This window comes from Rhinolophus sinicus, linkage group LG04, assembly GCF_036562045.2.
Source record: "Rhinolophus sinicus isolate RSC01 linkage group LG04, ASM3656204v1, whole genome shotgun sequence".
Classification (NCBI taxonomy): Eukaryota; Metazoa; Chordata; class Mammalia; order Chiroptera; family Rhinolophidae; genus Rhinolophus; species Rhinolophus sinicus.
In genome coordinates this window covers 159,272,084-159,291,051 of record NC_133754.1, presented here as the reverse complement: position 1 = coordinate 159,291,051, position 18,968 = coordinate 159,272,084, and the positions used below count along the sequence as shown (strand labels likewise).

General features: G+C 51.3%; 1 protein-coding gene across 2 annotated transcripts in view; it reads left to right on the top strand.

Annotated features, from left to right (window-relative positions):
* Window positions 1-1,263: 1,263 nt before the first annotated feature.
* SHB (SH2 domain containing adaptor protein B) overlaps window positions 1,264-18,968 on the top strand; it is a 130,709-nt gene continuing 113,004 nt past the window's right edge. For both annotated transcript variants that reach the window (XM_019729168.2, XM_019729169.2), the window contains exon 1: window positions 1,264-2,010. In XM_019729168.2, the coding sequence (XP_019584727.1) occupies window positions 1,297-2,010 (714 nt within the window). In that variant the 5' untranslated portion in view covers window positions 1,264-1,296. The remainder of the gene's footprint in view (window positions 2,011-18,968) is intronic.

The window sequence follows — 18,968 nt, the reverse complement described above, 5'->3', positions numbered from 1 at the left end:
CTTCCTCAGAGGTGAAAAGGTAAGCCAACATTCGGACCTCCCCTTAGCCTGGCTCTCGGATTGGTGCAGGACCGGGCTCCGGCCGCCTATCCTGGCAGCATCCGTCATCGGTATTGCTGATACACTTATTAGCATAAAGATTCCTCCGAAGATCTGGCACACGGGCTGAACCGGAGTCTCCGTCCCTTTAAGAAGGGGACAGGCACCCTGTCCCTAAGGGGTCTCTGCACCGCATTTCCTTCATGCAGCTCATGCTGTAAACTAGACATGTCCCCTGTTATAATCCACCTCTGCACCCCGTCCAACAGTGGGGATCCCTAAGGTGTACAGTGCGCGAGTCCCTGGGGATGCGGACGGGTTTGTTCTCTGCGCGCAGCAGGCTCAGGCTGGCAATCTCTCGCCTTAGGCGGCGGCGGGCTGCAAGCGAGGCGGGGCCGGCAGTGCCGCGGGACCCGGGCGCCCTCAGGCACTACCCGGGGGCTGGCGCCGAGGCGGCCGCGGGAGGTGGCGCGTGCTCTCGCGGAGAGGTGCGCCTGCGAAAGACCCGGGCGCAAGGAGGGCGGGGCTTGGGCTGAGGTCTGGCGGTAGGGCTCGTGGGGGTGGGCAGGGCGGGGCCTGCTGGGGCGGGCTGGGGGCGGGGCGCGCGCGGGCCTGGGGAGGGCGGGGCCGCGGCGCGGGGCGGGCTCTGGCGGCCAGAGTGTCACACACGCGGCGGTTCGGGAGGCGGCGGCAGCGGTAGCGGCAGGCGCCGCCGGGACGGGCACGGGCGCGCGGGCTCGGCCGGGCGCCGGCTGCCTCCTTCCGTCTCTTGCTCGCCGGCTGCGGGGCCGGGATCGCCCCAGCGCTCTCGGAAAGGAAGAAGGGGGGCCGAGGACGCCGACAAGTTCCCTCAGCAGCCGCGGATCCCAGCCAAGGCGGAGGCTGCGGCTCCGACGGGGCAGCAGGGCGCTCCGCGGCGGAGTGTACGGCCAGAGCGTCCGAGGCGGGAGTCGCCCGGGCCTTTCGCTCTCGGCGGAGCCGTGGGCCGGGATCCCATGAGACGCGCCCGCAAGGGGCGCGAGATCCGAAGCCCGGGCGGCGCGCGGCGGAGGCGGAGGGCGGTGCTGCAGCTGCTGGAGCTCGGGAGCGGCCGGCAGGAGGCGGCGGAGAGAACTTGAACTTGGAGTCGGGAGCAGGCGCCCCGGACGCCCCCCGCCGGGGCCGGGGCGCCGAGGGTCCTGGGCGGCAGCGCTGTCCCCCGAATGGCCGCGGCGGCGGACCTGGCTCCCGCGCCGCGGCCCTAGGCGGCCTCTCGCCATGGCCAAGTGGCTGAACAAGTACTTCAGTTTGGGCAACAGCAAGACCAAGAGCCCCCCGCAGCCGCCGCGGCCTGACTACCGCGAGCAGCGGCGCCGGGGAGAGCGGCCCTCGCAGCCCCCCCAGGCCGTGCCGCAGGCCCCCGCGGCCGCCTCGGCGTCCTGCGGTCCGGCAGCCGCCTCTTGTTTCTCCGCCTCGTCGGGATCGCTGCCCGACGACAGCGGCAGCACGAGCGACCTAATCCGCGCCTATCGCGCACAGAAGGAGCGCGACTTCGAGGACCCCTATAACGGGCCTGGCTCGTCGCTGCGCAAACTGCGCGCCATGTGCCGCCTAGACTACTGCGGCGGCGGCGGGGAGCCGGGCGGAGGCCAGCGCGCCTTCTCCGCCTCGTCCGCGTCGGGCGCCGCGGGCTGCTGCTGTGCCTCCTCGGGCGCGGGCGCCGCGGCGTCCTCGTCCTCGTCCTCCGGCTCCCCACACCTCTACCGCAGCAGCAGCGAGCGGCGCCCAACCACGCCGGCGGAGGTGCGCTACATCTCCCCCAAGCACCGCCTCATCAAGGTGGAGAGCGCGGCTGGCAGTGCCGGAGACCCCCCGGGGGGCGCCTGCTCGGGCGGCCGCACCTGGAGCCCGACGGCCTGCGGAAGCAAGAAATTGCTCAACAAGTGTGCTGCCTCGGCCGCGGAGGACAGCGGGGCTGGCAAAAAGGACAAGGTAAGGCGCCCCTTGGCCTCACCCAAGGTTCCACAATGTGCCACTGTGCGCACGGGGAAACTGAGGGATCTCCTTGGTTCCGAGTCCCTATGTCAACTTCTTGCTAGGACCCTGGGGTCAGGGCTCCCACGCTCCTTCCGGAGTCTGCCCTCTCGCACGCGCTCTGCCCCGGATCGTCGCCTCCTGACACAGTCTTTTTCGTTGCTGCTCCCAAAACGTTCCCTCTCTGAGCCCACATCCAAGTGCTCGCTTCGGAAGTGGCCCGGTGAGAGCGCCCCGCCCAGCCTTGCCCAAGAAAAAGGGACTCCCAACCAGCCCTTCCGGCCCCGGAGGAGTAAAGTCAGAGAGTCACAGCTGTCACGTATTTAAAGGAGCGTTTACTCTTGTTCACCTCCTCTTCTCCACTCCCCCGACTCTTTAGATGGGAAACTGAAATCCAGAGCTGAGAAGGGGCTCGTCCCATATTACACATCATTCTTGGTGGCAGATCTGGACCGCCTGTCTCTAAACGTGCATATGTAAATCCCTCTAAATGCCCTGCTCCCCCCACCCCTCCTACCCCCCCTACCCCCGCGCCAGGTTTCCAAATCTGGGCCTTTTGTACTGGAGCTGCCCCCTGGAACCCTCTTTCGTGCTTTTCCGCTTGAAATAGTTGGTTTTCCGAGCGCTCCAGTTCGACGGATCAGTTCCTTCGGCCGCCCTCGAGAGGGGGTCCGCTCAGTAATGGGCCCGCAGGAAAGAGACTCACCCACCCCGGCAATCCTCACCTTCCTTCCGCACCCCACCCCCACCCCATACTGTTCCAGGGATGAGGGAGACGACTTTGTGACAGCCACCCCCCCCTTACATATCAAGCCATCTTGAGCCCCTCTTTGAAGCAGGCCAGTTAATTACAGCCAGACTGGGCCCTCTCCTCCCCCTTCGCACTCCTGTGACACCCTCCCTTTCCCCATAAAATAATAGTTGTTCTGTCTACTTCTGGTGGAAGGCAGTGTTTTGATTCTATCTGAGGCCCAGTGCCCTGTGATGGCTGTCAGGCTGCTGCCCTCTTGTCTCTCCCCCTCCGTGCCCCCAAAGGTAAACTTTTGCCTTGGTGTGGGCTGGGGGAGACTGATAAAGCGTCTGAGTTCCTTTTAGGCCGGGATGTCCAGACAGGTGGGAGACCGGCTCCTACCTGCCAGCTGGTGCTTGGAAAGGGATCTTTTTTGTTTTACTGACAGGAGTAAGGGACGCCCCTCATTTAATTTTTCTGCCTGGCTTCCTCTCCCTGAGGTCCCAGGTCCCCAGAGTATCCCTTCCCCACTGGCTCTGCGGAAGGTGGTGTGAGTAGTCTGGCAGATCCCTCCTCTCCCCCTAGGACCAGTTTGGGGACACACCTCAGAAGTATGGACTGCGGGCTTCCTCAGCACACCGAATGCCGCTCCAAGATAGATGACCAGGAGTTGGGAGCCAAGTGGCCACCCAGCTGCTGCTTTGGGAAGGGGGAGATTTCTCGGGGACCATCCCCAAACCCAGAATCTGGAGTTCCTGAGTTTGTGGTGAATCTGTGACAGGAACACCAAAAAAGCTCCCTGCTACCTTCTGCATGGCCCTGGCTTGTCTAGGTGCTGACCTGGGAGAATCTGGAGTTCCTGGGTATGGAAGGTGTGAGCAAGGCCTGGCCTAGCTATCAGGAGAGGGTTACAGGCAGCCGTGCTGGACTCCCTGTGTCCCTCTTTTTACTCCATGGCCACCTCCCAGAGAGACTGTGCTTTAGGGAGCTGCATTTAAAGTCCCTGTGGCTGGAGCTGAGAGGTGAGGGCCCAGGTGGGCAGATGTTTGTCTCCCACTACCTGTGGTTCTGCCTGCTCACGAAAGTCTTCTTTTATGGCTTTTGAAACTTTAGTAAACACTTTTTTCCTAATTACAATTAAGACTTTCAAATACTGAGGAATAATGTTTTATTGCTGGGATGTTAAGTGTGTGTAAGACTTGCCATCAAGTATTTCCTATGGGTCTTCTCTGCCCTCCTCTTCTGGGTGCCGGATCAGGCCTCGCAGGCCCCTGTCTGCGAATGCTGTGGGCCGGGCCCCAGTGTGTATGACAGGGCCTTCTGTTACAGGAGGGCTGAAGGGGGGGGGGGCGGTCAGGGAGGGCTGTGTCATCGGGGAGGGGTGCTGACCATGGCTGGCTGTGGAAGAGAGCTTGGTGCTTTAGGGAGCTGCAGGTAAAATCCCTGTGGCTGGAATGGAGAGCTGTGAGTTGGGCAGGGCCACAGAGGGGCAGCAGGGTTTGGTCAGGGAGGACTTTGTAAACTAAGCGCAGTGACGGCCCAGTGAAGGGATTTAGCTGCTAAGTGATGTGAGCAGAAATGGTGTCTTGGAAAAGATCACTGGGCAGCATTTGACCTACTAGGTTGTGACTTAGAGCCCTTTGATATTTTGAGAAGTTGTTCCCCTTCTGGAGGCTGAGGGATTGCCACCACCACCAGTTGTTCTTTCTAACACGGCCAGGGAGTGTCACACTAGTCAGTGGTTCTCAAACCAGCACCCGGAGGCCTGGTTAAAGCACAGATTGTGGGGACCCATACCCCACAGTGCCTGGTTCACCGAGCCTGGTGAGGGGCCTGAGAATGTGCATTTCTGGCAAGTTCCCAGGTGATCTCTTGCTGCTGATCTTGGGGCCACACTTTGACAACCACTAATATAACAGTGGCCTCTCCTTAACCCTCCCTCTTGGTCTTCTGGTTGGAGCTGTTTTGGGGATGCAGAGACTCTGGATGCCCTCTATGTGAGGCTGACTCCTAATCAGAGGCCAGCACCCACCCCCATTCCTGTTCAGGTAGCCAGGAGGCAGCCTGGTGTTCACATTTCTAGCCAGACAACTATAGGAAGGCAAGGCATGCTGTAGATCCAGCCCTGAACACCCCAGAGCTTTCCTTCTGCCCTTCACCCATGGATCCGGAACTCCTAGCACCCCACTTAATCTCAGCCCAGCTTCCTTTTATCAGTTTTTAGGGAATAGGATAAGAACCTGTATGCAACAACATGGATGGATCTTGAGATTATAATGCTAAGCAAAATAAGTCAGACAGGAAAAACAGAGAACTGTACGATTTCACTGATATGTGGGATATAAAACTGAAAACAACAAAAGAACAAGACAAACAAATGAAGAAACAAAAACTCATAGACACAGAGAATAGTTTAGTGGTTACCAGAGGGTAAAGGGGGGTGGGGGGTGGGAGATGAGGGTAAAAGGGGATCAAATATATGGTGATGAAAAGAGAACTGACTCTGGGTGGTGAACACACAATGTGATATATAAATGATGTATTACAGAATTGTACATCTGAAATCTGTGTAACTTTACTAACAAGTGTCACCCCCATTAACTTTAATTAAAAAACAAAACCAAACAAAAAAATCACTCTGGAGATACGCCCTGGAAAGGTGTCTTCTTGCTGAAATAAAATAAGGATAATGTTATGATAAATTTTTGGAACTTCAAAATATATAATAATATATTAAAAACATGAGACACACCATAGTGGGGAAAAAAAGAACCTGTAGGGCTGTTGCATGCCCCTCTGCCAGGCCCTGTGTTTGGTTTTAACGTTGGGTCTGAGTTGAGAGTTACTATAGCATGGAGTAGAAGCTGTTCGTCCACAGATCCTCCTTTCAGTGCCTCCAATACCAACCCCCAACATGGATTGTCTTTGGGGGCCCCCTCCTGCCTCCCTCAGTACCTCTGTCATGCACTTAGACATCCTCCTGTTCTCCCAGGTGAGTCCTGGGGCACACACAATACCTGGTCAGATTTCCCCGCCACTGCCAGCATCTAGTCTTGGGCATTTTCCGTTTTTGAATCATGTGGAAGAGGGACTATGTTTTCAATGTAGCCAGCTTTTTTTTTTTCTTTTCTTTTTTTTTCTTAATTTATTTTAAATTGGGGAACAGTTTGTTTTTCCAGAACCCATCGGTTGTTGTCCTTCATTCTAGTTGTGGAGGGCGCAGCTCATTGGCCCATGTGGGAATCGAACCGGCAACCCTGTTGTTCAGAACTCGCGCTCTCACCAACTGAGCCATCTGGCCGCCCCATAGCCAGCTTTTACCCGTTCTTATTTTGTGCTCAATGATCTCTTGGTACCAGGGCGAGCTAGGAGAGGAGGGAGAAAAGGCTGCAGAGGACTTGTCAGTAGTCTCTGGCCTAAGCCTCTGGAGGAGACGGACACACATTGTCTTTTTATCATTTGTCTCCCAGTGTTTTTGTGTTGGGGAATTTGGTGAGGTCTTCACCTAGGAGGCAGCTCTGAGCTGGATCTAGAGATGGAATTTCAGTGCAAAGAAAGGGGTGACTGCGGCCTGCAGGAGCACTTCTGTGTCAGTGCTATGTGTGTACGTGTGTGTATGTAACTGTCTGTATACGTGTGGGTATATATGTGTGATTCCATATGCGTATCAAACTTCAGTGTGGAGTGTGTTCTTGGAAACCAGAACTTGGTTGCAGTGGGTCTTACTTGGGGAATGTGAGAGAAATGGGGGCCTGAGTTTGGACCGCCTAGGGAAGTCTTTGAAGACTGTTGAGCCAGGAAAAGTATGGACTCAGAGTCATGGATGAGGAGTATCCGGCTGTGAACAGCTGCACAGTCTGGGGTGAGATGGGGTCAGAGTTAGGGGACAACTGTAGCATAGTCCAGGGGAGAGACAGTGAGGGCCTGAGCTCCTGGGAAGAGACTAAACCTTTAGTAGGTAGAAATATTATTCCTTCAGGTTGTCATTATAAAAAAATAATGATGACAAAAGCGGCGAGTAACAGGTCTCATCCAGTTATGGTTTCTGCTGAAGTCTTGTTTCTTTTATCATTAAGTAAATGTTTCCACCACAGCTGAGAAAGTCAAGACGCATCATGACATCAGTTTCCCGAGTTTTAAATACATGCTAATGTGTACCAACACTTTATATTTTGTCAGCATCCACAGACTTAGGTTAAATATGGTTCCTAAGGAATAAATAATATCCTGTCTAACCCCTGCTTTCTTTTTTTTCCAAAAAACATTTAGCAAACAGTTTCTGAGAAGCCTGCTAAGCAAGGAGAATTTAGAATAAGTGGTGGCCAGCTTTCCAAGAAGGAAGCTTCTCAGTTTGCAGTTGAATACCAGCTTCACAAGAGCCAGTCTAGAAGACAGATGCAGCTAATTAGACACTATTGCGACCCAAGAAATGCCAGAACAGAAGTGTGTGCAAAGGGCTGGGATGGCCTCAACTCTGGGAAGTCAAAGAAGGCTTTCAGGAGGAGGTGCCATTTGAGCTGAGTCTGGAAGGATGAGTGGGAGTGCCCTAGGCAGGGAAATGGGGAGAATGGCTCTCCATGCAGAAGGGATAGAACAACTGCCTAGGCCTGGAGGCTTGGAAGAGAATGGCTCAGCAGGGCAGGCATGATGGGGGATGGCAGAGGGGGTTGGAGCCACAAATGGAATAGAGTGTCTCATGTGCCTGGCTGGGGAGTAGTGATTTGTCTTTTGGTCCTTTTCACATAAAATCATTGATGTATATCGTGATTAACACCCGGGTCAAATATTTGTTGTCAGTCATTTCCGTTTGGTTAACTATCACATTCTCCAGTTCTTAGAAAGCAATTGATTGAAAAGGTAAGGGCCACACTTGGTACCCATAATTTGGCTTGTGACACCTTCTCCTTTGAAGTACTGTATCCTTGAAAGTAGTGTGAGAGAAATGCTGCATATTGCTTCCAGTTTTTCCCAGTGATTTCCCAGAAGAGAAACATATTCTCCAGGCTTCACTTAATTGATTATTTAATCCTCACAATACCCTGGAAAAGGTTTAGGTACTGTATCAGCTATTGCTGCATAACAAATCACTACAAACTCAGTGGTTTTAAACCAGGGGGTAGCAAACTTTTCATAAAGGGCCAGATAGTAAATATTTTTAGGCTTGTAGGCCAGACAGTCTCCATCACAGCTATTCACCTCTGCCATTGTAGCCTGAAAGCAGCCATCAACAACATATAAAGGGCATAGCCGTGTTCCAGTAAAACTTTATTTATAAAAACAGGCAGCTGCCCTGTGGTCTGTAGTTTTCAACCCCTGCTTTAAACTATAATTAGCCTTTTTTTTATTGTCTGTGAGTCCATATGTCAACTGAGTAGCTTCTGGTCTCCTCTGGGCTCACTCAGGTACCTGTGGTCAGTGTGGGGTAGGTGTACGTTTCTGCTGGTCCTGTTGGGCTCTCGTACATGTTTTGGGGTCAGCTGGTTTAGGATGGCCTTGGCTGAGACAGTTCAGCTCTGTTCCATGTGGTCTCTCAGCCTCCAGCAGGCTAGCCTTGTTCCTACGATGATGGCTGGGTTCCAAGAAAGAACAGAGGAAGCCCGTAAGGTTCCTTGAGGTTGGAAACTGGGACACTGTCCCGTCTGCATTCTGGTGGCCAAAGCAGGTCATAGGCCAGCCAGGATTTGAGGAGAGAGGAGGAGCTGCAGACTCCCATGGCAAAGGGCAGAGATACAGGCAGGCCATCAACTGGGGCCTTCAGTGTCGTTTATCTGCTACAAGTAGTATTACCCCCATTTTATGGATAAAGAAACTGAGGCTTAGAGATTAATGACTTGCCTAATGTCACACAGCTACCAAATAAGAGAGCCACGATTACATTTATGTAGTCTGAATTCATAGCCTAAATGCTTTTATCAATTTGTTCCACTATTTTCCACGATTTAAATGGAGATAGTAAATCTGATATTTATCAAAGTGTGTGGTACGTATCTCTTCATCCCCTTTACTTAGTCTTTCTCTTCTTGTACCCCTAAATCCCATACCTTTCAATCTGGGCTTCGGTGGTCTCCAGAAGAGACCCCAGAGCTGGCTTTTCTCTCTCCCTCCCCCATCTGCTTCTGAGTGTCGTAAATGAGATGTTAACACAGCATTTGAGTTCTTTTACAGAGAAATTCTGCACACAGAGTTGGTGCTTCCCAAGATACAGCTGCACAAAACCTATCTTGTAACTGTCACGTCTTCTCATTCTAACACCAACACCAAGCGTTCCCTCCCTTGGTGTTAAGATTGGCAAGGCTATGTTTGCTATTTTAGGGCAAAAACTAGTGGCACCTTGGCCCTTATCAACAAGGAACCTAAGTTTCCTTAAAGGAGATCAGGTGACCTTTCTCTAATCTGACCCTCTCAGAACATGACTTGAGTTCCCTGGATTTAACCTCCAAGGCTTGACCCTGTCCTCTTCCCGCCCTCAAAGCGTTTCTGACCCGTACAATAGGTGTTAAACAGCTGATGAGAAACTGCTGAGGCTTCCTCTGGGCATTTAGCAAAGCTGAACTTGCCTGTGGTCAGGTGCTCTCCCGGGCAGGTTAGCTTGGAGCTGACTTTCATACCTTGTGCTGGGAGATCCCATAGGTGGTGGCCTGTGGGGCATGGGGGAGGGGGCACTGCAGGTTTGCCCGTGGGAAATAAATGGGAATTTGTGGCTTTGAAACAAGAGAGCTGGGATGCTTTCTGAGGTTGGGTGGAGGTGATGGTGAGTTTCCTGCAGGATGCAGACAGGCCGCGGTCGTCTCTGCCACCCTGGCTTCGTAATCTGGCCTGTGTAGGCTGAGGCACTGCCATATGCAGGCCACTGTCAAGCACTGTGGGGATACAAGGATGAGCTGGGCGACAGGAAGTGCTTACCTTCTGGTGAGATCATAGGAACCAAGGTCGGAACACAGATCTGTACAGCAGAATTTATCCATAAACAAAGAGCTCAGAGCCATCGTTGCCCAGAGGCTGTTCTGGGCAGAGCCTTGATTCCGTGGAGCCAAAGGAGAAGCAGTGTGAGGAGGAGATTCATTCAAATGAGGGAAACAGGGAAGGCTTCTTGAAGGAGGCATTTGAATAAACAAAGAGGAGTCATTTGAATTGGAAGCTTTCTGCAGTACTAATATTAGTATTTTCATGGCACATAATGTAAGCCAGGCACTGTTCTATGTGTTTGATATGCGTTAGCTCTTTTACACTTTACCAAAGTCCTTTGAGGTAGGTGCTATTTTGTCATTCCCATTTTAGGTATGAGAAAACTGAGGCACAGAGAGGTTAAGTAACTTGTCTAAGGGCATACTGCCAGTAATTGGCAGAGGTGAGTGTGGGGACAGAGCCAGAAGTGCAGTTTCCGGGCTCTCGGCCTCATGTGGAAAGGTGCTCACTCGAGTAGTAAACGGCCATCAACTGTGGTTGGATGGCCATCAGCTGTGGCTAGTTGGCCGTCAGCTGTAACCAGTGAGCCATGGGCCACTAATATAACTGCCATGGCTACGCCTAGCAGAAAAATGGGGGCTAGCAAGAAGATGGTAGCTGAGCTGGCAAGCGCGGATTGCAGCTTTCAAGCAAGACTGGTGCAGGAAGACCCCTTGTTGGGGTGCTGGCAGATGTTTGCTTCCTGTGTCTCCAACCCAGTTGCCAGCGTGACTATAGTGGAATGACTCCCCTATCTATGGCTTCAGGGGTGTTCCTTTTTGGCCTCACCATATCCTGCGTTCTTATGTGGGGAGCGGGAGCTGAGACCCCGCATGACACCCCGCATGACATGAGATTTGAAGCCAGATCTAGAGTCTTTGTTTAAATGCTATGCCAACTCAGGCTGCACAATGTCATACTTTATTTGCAACTAAACTTACCCTTTATAAAAATCCCTTCTGTTAGTATTGTCGGAGCAACTGATTCCTACATTTATGTAAGTAGTCCACAGCTTAAAGGGCATTTCACACCCATAATTAATTTGATCTCAGAATCACATCTGAGAAAGATGTTGTAATCCCCCATTTTACAGATGGAGAAACTGAGGCTCCGGGGAGTCTGCCCTGCCTCACAGTAGGTACTGGCTCAGCTAGTGGCCAGTGTGTTGACCTTGTGTTCTGAGCCGGGTGACCTTTGTGCCAGGGTGATATGGATGGAGGAGGTTTGGCCAAAGCTCCAGTCCACAGGAAGGGTGATAGCCTGATTGGTTTCCAGTTCTTTCCATGTTTTGATTCTGAAACACTTTCCCGAGACCATTAAGGAGGATGGACAGAGGACCTTGCTTCCACAATGGAATTTTCCTTCTCTTCCTGTTTGGTATTTTCCAGTAATATTTCTATTAATGTTTCACTTTCAGAGGCACTAGCTTCCTGAGAGTTTGTGCTTTCTCAATTGCTGAGCCAGGAAGAATTGAATTTTCCTTTAAATCACTCAGTTCCTTTCCATTTTCTCCATGGGGAGCTCTGTCTGGATTTCCCATTATGCTGTAGAGGAAGGATCTTGGAGGTGGGTCCAAGGGATGGAGAGAGAATGAGTCAGGGCCCTTGGGAAGGACTCAGGCTCTGTGTTTTCTAAGCAGTACTTAAGAGTAAGGGTCAGGAAGGGGCTTCCCGAGGCGCGTGAGGGGAGAAGTGACTTGACAGGTGGGTGGTGTGCGAGGAGGTAGATACTGCTCACCTACTGCTGTGCCTTCAGCTACAGGCTGCACCCCGAGTCCTTGGCTGGGCCGTGAGAGCCCGTACGTACGTACCAGGTCCTTTCTCCTCATTCATTTGTTCAATAGACCTTGTTGAGAGCCTGCTACGTGCTGGCGTTACAGCAGTGAACAAAACAGACACAAATTCCTGCTCCCCTGAGTTTTCCCTCTCAGCAGAGGAGTGAAGCCAATGTGATATGTCCAATAGAGAGTGTGGAGGAAAGTAAAGCAGGATAAAGAGGCTAGGGTGGGCCAGAGTTTGGGATGGAGTGCTGTATTAGAGGGGTGCTCAGAGAGGGCTTTGCCCAAGGATGTGGTATGAGTCAGGGCTTTCCTGGAGAAGAGAATTCCAGGCAAGGGAACAGTTAGGGCAAAAGCCTGAGGCTGGAGCATGCCCTGGGTGCTTCAGGGCGATCAGCGCGACTGAGCTGAGCGTAGCAGGTGAGGAGGAAGAGGGGCAGGTGAGGGCTGAGAGGTGGGACCAGCAGGGCGAGGGTGTCAGGCCTGGGAGGCAGCAGAAGGGTGAGATGGAAGTCTGTGGACGGTTCTGAGGTGCTCTGACTTGGGTTTTGAGAAGATTGCGCTAGCTGCCTAGACTAGACTGGAGGGCACAAGTAGGGAAACCAGCCTGGGGGACCTGCAGCCACTGGAACTGGAGTGCCAGTGAGACTGGATTCAGGACATGTGAAGGCAGAGCAGCAGGATTTGCTGACAGATAAAATGTGAGGTGAGCGGAAGAGCCAAGGATGGCTCCCAGGTTTTGGCCTGAGCTAATGAGAGGCCATTAGCTGAGATGGGGAGGACCCCGAAGGAGCAGTTACAATTTTGCCAATGGAGTTGGTCCAGTAACTGGTTCCTGGGACTAGAAGCAAGACATGTTCTGCCCTCCAGGGCCGGGAAGTTCCTGAGAACCCAGAGAAGGCTTGGGTGGCCTTTGTCTGGGGCTGGGAGAAATAAACCACCCAGAAGAAGAGGCCGTATGGGTAGGGGAGGTGGGTTCAGAGGATGGTGCAGGTGAGGCATCCCAGACAGAAGGGATCCTGTCCATAGTGCCCGAGATTGGAAGCGGAGCCATGCTGCGTGTGCAGGTGTGGCCAGAATCTGGGGATTACTTGGTGTAAGGGCAGGTGATAGAGGAAGGTGGCAGGGGGTTGGATATGAAGGGCCTCCACTGCCACTGGTCTAAAATGACCCCAATTCTCCAAATTCGAAAGAGGCCCCCTGCTGAGTTACAATGTGTGTTGTGAGCACGAGCTGGGCATCCAGGTGGGTAAAGGTGAGCGCCATGGTTACGTCTCCAGAGACAGGGCTTAGGCTTGCCCGTTCTGCTAAGCAGAGCATTTCATGGCTGAGCACTTGTGATTGTTGGGCGAGTTCTCCCTTATATGGAGCTCACTGAAGCGTGGGCTCCGGGGGTAGAGGCTCACACAAGTAGGAAGGAATGGAACTTTCCTATTTCTCCAGGCCCTGGCAAAATTCAAAACATGAAAATGACCAGAAAGTTCTCCACAGTGAAGCGTCACTGTTTTGTTGGATGTGCGCTCCCAGAAAGCCAGGCAGCCCCACAATCCCTCCGGTACATTCCAAAGGCACACACGTGATTTGGGGCCTGCGTGGCATTTGTGGAATGGAGCAGCCCCTACCTGCCCTTCCGTGGGGGGTATTTGGGAGTTGGCAATTCCTCAGCACTACACGCTTGGATTTTTCCATATATTTCAATGTTTCTCTCTATGTGAACTTTTCTCTTCCCCTTGTAACAAAACTAAGACAGGTTTGGTATAGAAAATGCAGATAAGCAAAACTATAACAGAAACCAACTCTGATCCTATAATTCAAGGAAACCACCGTTAACATTTCACTGTCCACCTAGCCTTTTTTTTGAATACACACACATACTTTTCCCTCCACAAAAGTTGAGTAATATATTTATTTTCTTTTTGCTTGAAGACATGGAAAGATGTCTACATTCTCTTAAACATTCAACAATAGTTCTTTAATGGCTGTGTAGCGTTCTGTTTGTGTAGTTAGGCTCCCCCTAGTTTTCACTAATTGCACAGTGCTTTAATGAACATCTTTGTAACTTAATTCTTTACCTAAGTCTGTGAAGATTTCCCTGATTGATTCCCAGAAGAACTGTTGCATAAGAAGGTAACATGCTTTGATACATGCTTTCAAATTGTATTGTAGAAAGACTTTACAAGTTTATGCCTGTGTTATTCTAGTGCAATTTAGTTTCATTTGCAAATTCTTGGGTTAGTCATGCATATGTACATTGACCATTTGTTTCTTTTCTAAAACTGTGTACTTTTATCTTCTGTCCAGCCTTTCTACTTGGGGTATATGTTCTTGTTGATTTGTAAGAACTCTTTGTGTGGATTAAGGATGGCTGCCCGTTGCCTGCCATTTGGGTTGTAGAGTAGTTTTTACAAGTTTTCAGTTTGCCTTTAGGTTTGGTGTCTGGTGACTTGTTGTTTACGCTGAATGGTTTTCTGCTGTTAAATCAGTCTTTATGTTCTTCTTGATAATTTCTTGAATGCGCTGCTGAAAAAGTCTTCCTTGCCCCTATATTTACCTCTTTTCTTCTAATACTTTAATGATTTCTTTTTTTAAATATTGAAGTTTTAATGTGTCTGGCGTTTGATTTCATGGTATGACATAGAGTTTTAATTTCATTTTCTGGATGACCAGTCTGTCTGGACACCCTCTCCTCATTGCTTATTCTATGATGTGTCTGTATGTCGTCAGGTGCCTTTTTTAGACTTAAATACTTTGACTCTGTCTCGCCCTGACTGCGTTTAGGTCGCATCAGCTGTAATGATAGTGACGATTTCACCTTGTCATTATAAAATGAAGCTTTTCATCTGCAGACACCCATGAGCTTGTTATTATACATTCACTGTGACACCTGAGGGAAGTAACTGGGTATTAGTGCTCCATCTTTGGATGCTAGACCTGGCGCTGTGGGTGGCACGAGGGCAGGAGAGCCTCTGCTTTCCTCTGGGGTTGGCTTCCCCTTCCTCGGCCAGATGGGCCAGCTGTCTAGGTGTATTGGGGACGACCACTAACTGGTCTGCCTGCCTGTATGGTCTTAACTGGATGTGTCTGTTCAGCTTTCATGTGATGACTTTTGTGGAGAAAGGGATGCAACATTCCGTCACCCGTGCAGCATCCATTTTTCAGAAACCTACCACGTTCCCACACTGGGCGAGCAAATCCTGCAGACTATGGAGATGAGTGAGCCCCAGCCCGCTAACTCAGTGCCCAGGTGGGGATATCGGAAAGGCCCAGGGGTGCAGTCATGTTGTGGATAAGTGTGTGACTTGAACTAACAGGAAACCAGTTTTACCATAGGCTAGTTGATAAACACAAGACTTAAGTTCCTAGGCATCTCATTATTACATTGAAACAATGTTGAACAAAAGGAGGTTATTGGAGGACCTCCTGTATCTCTCACCCAAGCCAGAAAGAGTTCAACTTCAAGATAGAGAGAGACCTGTGAATGACTCTGAGTAAAGAAGAGAAGCCCTGGAGCCTGAGGGGGGTGGGGGCAGCCGTGGAGGAGACTGTGGCGGGGAGAGTTCAGACTTGTGGGGTGGCCTGTGGGGACTACATTATTTTGGTCACTTACATTTTTTTCCCACCCACCAAAGTCTAATTCAAGTGATGTGAATTCACAGAGTTCTTCCCCCACCCCAACGGTTTCTGGCCCCTCAACCCAGAAGTCCTGTATCTTCAATCAGGGAGACACCCTTTCAAGAACCCCTGTTGGATTTTCTTTTTCTGGCTCAGGCCCGTGTCAGGATAATCCATCCTGCAGTGTCTGCTGTGAGGTTTCTGACATTAATGAATTGGTGTTGATGGACTAGATTAAGTCCAGGAGTATTCACAGGGAGTAAATCAAGAAAAAAAACCACAGATTTTTGAACACCTATGAACATTTCTGTGGTTCTAAGAGGCTGAGGGTGTCTACCTAATTCACTATACAGTACGTCACACCACGTCACTGTATTGTAGACCAGCCCAGGCAGTACATTAGAATCACCTAGAGAGCATTTTTCAAAATTTTGAGTTCCCTGGGCTCTACCCTAAACTAATGACACTCTGTTTCTAGAGCTAGAGCCTGGGCATTCGTATTTTTAGAAGATCCCCAGATGGTTCTGATCTGTAGCCAAGATTGAAAGCTGTTGTGCTGGACCTTAGGGTCCCCGAGGAGTCTGGGGATCACCCAGTCCAACCTTCCTGCATCTAGGCCTGGAAACTTCCAGTGATGATTTGTCACCTCCCAGGTCACATAACCCCCCACTCCTTTGCAGAGCTGGGCTTACAAGTTTTTCTGCTCTTCACTCCCATGTAGCACAAGTTTGTTAAATGCCTGGTGTTTACAGGAACTCTGCTGGCTGATCGCTTTCTCTCTGTACATTCTGCTACTATTTTAATTTAATTTAATTTTTTTAATGAGGGACATTTTTATTGCTTTTTTTTAAGGAGAGTGTAGCTCACAGTGGCCCATGTGGGAATTGAACCAGAAACCTTGGTGTTATTAGCACCACGCTCTAACCAGCTGAGCTAACCAGCCACCCCCGATTCTACTACTATTTTCTGATTCTATGATTTCAGTTGAATTCTTCGAGGTCAAGGAGAACCAGTCTAACCTTACTTCTTCCACATAACGACCCTCAGATACGTGATTACGTCTTCAAACGCAGGTGGAAACTTCAGGCTATAACATTTCCTGGAGCCAGATTCCCAGCCAGGAGAGTAGCTGCTAAGGGCAAAGACCCTCCAGAATCACAAGTGGACCCCTAGTCCAAGAGGGCAGGAGGTGGTGGGCCTGAGCAGGTTGGCTGGGGTTGGCACTGAGCAGTTAACTGTGCCAACGCGAGACCGGATGGAGAGCAGGGTCCGGATTCCCAGGTGGACTTGGGGGTCTCATAGCAAAGACAGTACAGGAGCAGTAGGTAAATTCCAGGGGAGCAGGTGGGATCTTGCCATCCAGGCCTTCAGCCCTGAGCAGGTAGCAAGTAGAACAGAATTTTCCCAGCTGAGAGTGGCAGGGTGTTGGGGGCCAGGTATTCTCTCTCCTGGTTCTTTGTCGTTTCTGGGGGTAGTCGGCAAAGCCACACACCACAGGTGCCCAGAGCTGTTGGCCCAAACATGGCAGGACCCTAATGGTATCCACTGGGGTGATGTGAAGTGAGCACTGGTTTTGGGGTTAGAAACCTGGGCTCAAACCTGGCCTTAGTTCTTGGCCAGGTTAGTAGCTAGTAATTAGTAACTTGGGACAAGTGATTAACTTCTGGGCTGGAATACACCCTCCACCCCCCACCCCCTGTCCTACTGTAATAATAGGTGGCGTTTCCTGGCCGCTCACTCTGTGCCTGGCACCTACGTGACACTTTTCTTGTATGACCCTCACGGCAGGTCTTTGACGTGGTCCTGTTAAAATCCCCCTTTTACAGATGATGAAGCATCCGGAGATGAGGTTCAGGGCCAGGACACAGGGCCATCATGAGGATTCCGTCAAGTCACTTGTTTCAATGGCTGAGCACAAAGCCTGGAATCGAGGAAGAGCTTTAGGAATGTTTTTATATTGTTTTGGCCACAGTCTGTCCTGGGCCTGCGCCCAGCCTGGAGTGCTGGGCTTCCTATGCCACAGTCAAGCCAGTGGGGCTGACGGTTCTGGCCTGGTGAGGTCGTGCTCGGAAAGTGACTGTCCTTGTCTTGACAGTCGGTTTGCAGTTCACCCATGATTCCCTGTGGCTGGACAGTAGAAGTGAAAACCCTACGTGGTTCACTGCTCTGTTCTAAGTGCTTTATGAACTCACTGAACCCCACAACACTCCCTAGGAGGTATGCTCTATTAAGAGCACCATCTTACAGAGGGGAAAACAGGCAAACGGCGGCTTTTGTTTTGTTTTGTTTTGTTTTGTTTTTAGTGCCTTGTAGGTAACACAGCTAGTAATGGACAGACCTGTATAGGGGGTTGAGCCCAGGCAGTCAGTCTGCCTTCTGTCTGCCCTTCACCTCCATAATACACAGCTATAGAAATCAGTGACTGAGATCACCAGTTCTGTATCACCTGGTGGTCCCCAAACCATGACACCAGAGCCATTTAAAAACCATAGTTCTCTACTGTTGAGAAAGCATCTGGTTTGAGCCGTGCACTCTTTATATGTGTTCTCAGGATAATGGTGCCAAAGGAATATCAGGAAAGCTTCATGGAGGAGGTGGCACAGGAACTGGGTCTTCATGGATAGAAATTGGTGGATCTGAAGGGGTTATCCTAGGAAGGGGCCCTGTGAATGGTCCCAAGTGACTGAAGGAGAATCTGTGAAAAGATACATAGGAAGAGATGCTGGAATGGGAGATGAGGCCAGGTGTTGGAAGCCCTGAAGGGCCGGGCCACAGTGTGGTCTTCGTTCTGAGTGATGAAAGATGGTAGAGCAAGGGAGTGACAGCGTCAGGGCTGTGCTTTAGGAAAACCTGTCCGTCTGCAGCTTAAGAGAACGGGTGAGAAGGTGGGGGTGGAAAGGCCTAAGCTGAGCCTGGAGGTGGGGACCCCAGTTAGGAGGACAGCAAATGCTTTAGGCAGAGACAGCAAGGGCCTGACCCCAGCCTGCATCCTCACACAGTGAAATACTGCGACGGACTGCTCAGGCAGCCCTCGGATGACACTGCTTAATGGAGGGAAATTGACCCAGCATTTATCAAGGGGATAGATTTTTCTGGATGGCTATTGTCAATAGCTGAGATGCCCTCTTTGGGAGTTTGTCCACATTCTGTCAGAGTCGGATGGATTGTGTGCCTGGGGTCCCAGGGTCTGCGTCAGGAATGGAGGTACATCTCCATCAGTGTGGTCTTTCTGGTGGGAGAGCTAGGCAGGAGGAGGCCTTGTACAAACCAGACAGCACCTCAGCTGCTTGTTTCTGCAGGAACACGGAGCAGAAAAAGACAAAGCCACCGAGTGTAGCCCATCCATGAGGAAAGCTGTGCGGGAGGAAGGAGATGGGGGAGTAGGTAGTGTTCGTTCTGGGGGGCCGACAGCGAGGCACCTGACCTTGAGACCCAGGCTCAGCTCCCCCATCTGATGGCTGCACCTCAGGGAGTTGGAGGCATTGCAGGATATCCAGGCAGATAGATGTACGTAAAGCTGCTGGTGGTGTAGCCAGAGCCTTCAGAAAGGAACCAGAAGGGAATAGTGAGGCTGTGACAGATGCTGCAATGCTGACCTTTGGAGGACGTCCTCCACGGAGAGAAGCTCTGTAAGAAGCAGTAAGTGCTCAGGGGCCTTTAGGTCCCCAGAGGGGAAGAGACATTAGCCTTGATGAAGAGATGTTTGCTGGGCTCAATCGAGGGGGCCCCCTGAGGCTCCTTGGCCAATTTCTTCCACAGGCACGACTGACTCAGGCCCCTCTGGCCATCAGAGTACACATTCCAAGTCCAGAAGAGATGCTTTGTAAATAAAGACCAGGAATAACATGCCAT